Below are 5,495 nucleotides of genomic sequence, written 5' to 3'. Positions count from 1 at the left end.
TGGATAATAAAGAACATTACAAACTGTTGAACAAAAATAGAGGCAAAGAGGCATTGAATAGACTGTCAAACTACAGTGGGAAGGTAGGGGAGGATACAGCTTTAACTTTAACGTCACACGCTCTTCGATTTCAAGAGAAAGCAACATATAACTGACCATGTCCTAAAATGGGTTTAGGTAGGAATATTCCTACTCTGTCTAGAGTTTGACCTTGTGATTTATTAATAATCATTGCAAATGCTGGCATCACAGGAAACTGCCTTTGAATTAATTTAAATGGGAGGCCAGTGTCAGACAGGGACAAATCAGTTCTTGGAATCAGAACAACCTCTCCTTCCGCAGATCCTATTAATACTTCAGCTTCGATTATGTTAGGTCACAATCTTTTGATAATAAATCTAGTACAAAGACCCCATTTACTATTAAGATTTCTAGTAGCGTGATGATTGCACCCACTTTCAATTTTAATTTATTACATGGAATTCCTGAAGGAGTAATACTATTAAGAAAGTCGATGGGGAAATTTTCCTTGTGCGAGTCAACGATTATTTTTAAATTGCCAGTGCATGTCATATGTACCAGTCGGCTGGTCGGTCAGACGGACGGACGGTTGGTCACTTAGCCTTTTATATATAGAGATACTATACATACTACTTTGACATGTAATTTTTTGCAGTAACGTAATTACCGGATGAATCTTTCTTCTACTTAATTTCCTTTCAATGTGCACAGATCCATGCACCAGGCCACTAGTATAACTATAATAAGCCAGTGAGGGTATATCTACATTTATTTACACACCAAAACACTGAGGCTTAGAAAGGTTAAGAAAATATTATGTGGCAGACCTAGGATCTGAACCCAAATCCATGGGCCTCAGCAAGACCAAACTGGACCATCTTCATAGAGTTGCCTAGCAGCAGTAACCTCCTCTTAATAAAGGAGTTTGAGCAGAGAATATCAAATGTCAAGTATGATATAAAATGAACTCTCCATTGAGAAGGAGGCTGTAGTAGGGGACTTCTGGGATGCCTTTCAATTCTGATATCAGATTCTTCAAGTAATCAAATTTCTGAGCAAACATAACTCACTTTTTTTAAACTTGACAAATTAAAATCACATAACTAGGAGAGTTTATATTGATGTTCTCGCTGCTTTTATTTTAATTCTTTTAAAAGGGGGGGATATAAAGAGCTTTACTTTGATATTGAGTGGATAAATCAGCACCACTACATTTCATAATTCTGTAGTTAGCCATTCATTAATCTTAAAAAAAAGGTTTAGTATGCATCTTTGTGACCTGCACTGTAATAGGTGCAAGGTATAAATGACACACAAAACCCAGAAGTTTCTGTCTTACTTCTGAAACTGGTGTAGCCTTTAACTTATAAAGTAATGAACTATAACTATAAGTGAATACGTGAAAAATTAGGGTTGTATGAAATAGTCCACTTAACTCAGGGCTTCTCAAATTTTCTACTGAAGTATTCCTAACAGCCAAGAATAAATGCCATGGGAGGTCTAGGGAAACAACTTGAAAGGAGGCCTCTACAAGTTGCATTTGTGCAACATAGTATAATCTGTGTGTTAATATAAAAATATTTTAAGTTACCATAACCAGTGTCACTTAAATTGAAATCCAAGTTGCTTTGCATACCCACTAGAACATTGCCTTATATCTCTGGGAGCACATACATCCCAGTTTAATAAGTTACAGCTTATAGAAGTACCTTATATTTATAGTTTTATTCCCATTGAGAAAGATCTTTTCAATGAAACCTTATAGATATAGGAAAGAGGTATTTACATGATTCATACAGTCAGAGATATTCAGACTTGTTCAGTTTTATGGGATATTTCATTTACTTTTCTTTCCTCTAATAGTTTATCCTACAGGTGGTTAAGTAGATTGAAATACAGAAAATTACATACATTGGTGAAACAGAATAAGAAAAAAATACTTGGAAGAGTAGGTTGTAATGTATTTTGGGTATTTGAGAATGCTTTGAAGTTTTAAAGGTTAGCAGAAATATTACACACATATGCAGAGAATATTCTCTTATTGATTAGCACATGTAGTTCAGACTAATGTTTTACTAGTGTTTATAACATTTATGTGGGTTTTGAACTTAAAATGATTTTAAATAAAATTGTACCACAAGCATACATGGAAACGCTTTTAAATGGTTATGTTTGTTTTACGGAAAATGTGGAAACAAAAATTTATAAATATATATATTTTTGTTATTGTTTAGGAGAGAAGCCATATGAATGCCCAAACTGCAAGAAACGTTTTTCTCATTCTGGTTCCTATAGCTCACACATAAGCAGTAAGAAATGTATCAGCTTGATGCCTGTGAATGGGCGACCAAGAACAGGACTCAAGGCATCTCAGTGTTCCTCACCATCTCTTTCAGCATCACCAGGCAGTCCCACACGACCACAAATACGGCAAAAGATAGAGAATAAACCCCTTCAAGAACAACTTTCTGTAAACCAAATTAAAACTGAACCTGTGGATTATGAATTCAAACCCATAGTGGTTGCTTCAGGAATCAATTGTTCAACCCCTTTACAAAATGGGGTTTTTAGTGGTGGTGGCCCATTACAGGCAACCAGTTCTCCTCAGGGTGTGGTGCAAGCTGTTGTTCTGCCAACAGTTGGTTTGGTGTCTCCCATAAGTATCAATTTAAGTGATATTCAGAATGTACTTAAAGTGGCAGTAGATGGCAATGTAATAAGGCAAGTTTTGGAGAATAATCAAGCCAATCTTGCATCCAAAGAACAAGAAACAATCAGTGCTTCATCCATACAGCAAGGTGGCCATTCTGTTATTTCAGCCATCAGTCTTCCTTTGGTTGATCAAGATGGAACAACCAAAATTATCATTAACTACAGTCTTGAGCAGCCTAGCCAACTTCAAGTTGTTCCTCAAAATTTAAAAAAAGAAAATCCAGTCCCAACAAACAGTTGCAAAAGTGAAAAGTTACCAGAAGATCTTACTGTTAAATCTGAGAAGGACAAAAGCTTTGAAGGAGAGGTGAACGATAGCACTTGCCTTCTGTGTGACGATTGTCCAGGAGATATTAATGCACTTCCAGAATTAAAGCACTATAACCTAAAGCAGCCTGCTCAGTCTCCTCCACTCCCTACACCAGAAGCTGAGAAACCTGAGTCTTCTGCTTCATCAGGTTCTGGAGATGGCAATTTGTCTCCCAGTCAGCCACCGTTAAAGAACCTCTTGTCTCTTCTAAAAGCATATTATGCTTTGAATGCACAACCAAGTGCAGAAGAGCTCTCAAAAATTGCTGATTCAGTAAACCTACCACTGGATGTAGTAAAAAAGTGGTTTGAAAAGATGCAAACTGGACAGATTTCAGTGCAGTCTTCTGAACCATCTTCTCCTGAACCAGGCAAAGTAAATGTCTCTGCAAAGAATAATGATCATCCTCAGTCTACAAATGCAAATGAATCTAAGGACAGCACAATAAATCTACAAAGTCCTATGAAGATAACTAACTCTCCAGTTTTACCAGTGGGATCAACCATCAATGGTTCCAGAAGTATTACATCTTCCCCATCACCTCTAAACCTTTCTTCATCCAGAAATGCACAGGGTTACTTGTACACAGCAGAAGGTGCACAAGAAGAGCCACAAGTAGAACCTCTTGATCTTTCACTACCAAAGCAACAGGGAGAATTATTGGAAAGGTCAACTATCACTAGTGTTTACCACAACAGTGTTTATTCTGTCCAGGAAGAACCCTTGAATTTGTCTTGTGCAAAAAAGGAGCCACAAAAGGACAGTTGTATTACAGACTCAGTACCAGTTGTAAATGTAATCCCACCAAGTGCCAACCCCATAAATATTGCTATACCTACAGTTACTGCCCAGTTACCCACAATCGTGGCCATTGCTGACCAGAACAGTGTTCCATGCTTGAGAGCACTAGCTGCCAATAAGCAGACTATTCTGATTCCCCAGGTGGCTTACACATACTCTACTACAGTCAGCCCTGCAGTCCAGGAACCACCCTTGAAAGTGATCCAGCCAAATGGAAATCAGGTAAAAAAAAAAAAAAAAAGGCTCCCATCCCAAATCTGTTTAGTAAAATGATAGTTTGACTTATTTCTTTTTTTAAATTTATTTATCAATATTACAAATTTATTTTAACAAGCAGCAGTCAGAATTTTGGAAAATGTGATATTTTTCTAACATTTAAGTGGAAATTTTAAGCTTAGAAATATTGTACATTTTGGAAATGAACAAAATGAAACTGGAAAATGAATTTTTTTAGAGCCATGCAGATTGCTACAAACTCACTTTTAAAAGTAAATAGGTGAGTTTTTGCTTTAACCTTAGTAGCATCATGTCTTTAGTTGTTTCCTAATCCAAGGTATAGTTGTCAAAGTTTAAAGTGTTAGTCTACTGTGAAAAATGGTTGGTAAGTCTCAACTAAAGTCTTGACTGTTTGAAGCTAGAGACAGAGAAGAAAAATTGGAATACTCACTAATTGGATTTCTCTTTTTATAATAATTTCTGCCTTGATTATGATCATTATTAAATTGAATTATGTTCCCATTCACAGACATTCCACAACAAGCAAACTTCTTAGCTGTCAGTTTTTGTGTTAAGAACTCTGTTTTAAAAGGCTTTAATTAAACCAAATTAAGTATACTAAGAACTCAGCTAGTAAATTTACTGATCATTTTATGAACCTATAAGCAATGTTCAGTTATATAATTAATATATGTGAGGAAATATGATTGTGAATCACTATATACATTTTTTCTTTTTAACTTTCTCCCAAAATTCATGATACTTCTGGATAGAAACATTATGTGTGATTGTGGTATATTTCATTGTCCAGACTTTTGTTTTCACTAACATGTCTCTCCATTTTTTCCCATCACTTTTTTATTGAATAAAATGATTTCATCCTTTATTCAAACATGTTCAAATGTGTTTAATATCCCCCCCTTAAATATTGCTACCAGTTGGGTTTTCTGTAATTTGTGATAACTCAAAAAAACTTTTCATATGACCAGTAAATTCATCTAAATTTTTAGTGTATAGAATAGTATGCACACCTTTTAATAATAGATGGGGAACCACTAACATTTCACTTAATTATGACTATATCAAGTAGCAGTGAAAGTGAAGCCAACTTACTTAGCACTCACTGGCAGCTCAGAAATGACCCAGACAGATGACTGCTCCTCTCCTACCTTACAAAGCTGTAAGAAATGTTGTGGAAAACATTTAAACTTTTAGAAAATTTGTGGGTTTAGTGGTAGCAGAATGGAAGACATTAGAAAAGACACAAAAGAATCTTAGGAGACCAGTTCTACTACAAGCTCCCTGTAGGATTATCCTACTTACTCGAGGACCTCCTATACAAAATTATCTCCCTGAGACTGCCTGAAATGTTTTTTTTTATTTTATTATTATTTTTAAATAAATCTTTATTCAGATTATTACAGTTGTTCCTCTT

The 5,495-nt window shown here is 35.5% G+C and overlaps 1 protein-coding gene across 7 annotated transcripts in view; it reads left to right on the top strand.

Annotated features, from left to right (window-relative positions):
* The window catches only part of ZEB1 (zinc finger E-box binding homeobox 1), a 276,709-nt gene that overhangs the window by 265,468 nt on the left and 5,746 nt on the right, over window positions 1-5,495 (top strand). For all 7 annotated transcript variants that reach the window (XM_014547958.1, XM_005876533.2, XM_014547960.1 and 4 more), the window contains one exon: window positions 2,256-4,066. In XM_014547958.1, coding sequence (XP_014403444.1) covers window positions 2,256-4,066 — 1,811 coding nt within the window. The remainder of the gene's footprint in view (window positions 1-2,255; window positions 4,067-5,495) is intronic.

This window comes from Myotis brandtii, unplaced genomic scaffold, assembly GCF_000412655.1.
Source record: "Myotis brandtii unplaced genomic scaffold, ASM41265v1 scaffold49, whole genome shotgun sequence".
In the NCBI taxonomy this organism is placed as follows: Eukaryota; Metazoa; Chordata; class Mammalia; order Chiroptera; family Vespertilionidae; genus Myotis; species Myotis brandtii.
This window is presented reverse-complemented; position numbering and strand designations above follow the sequence as displayed.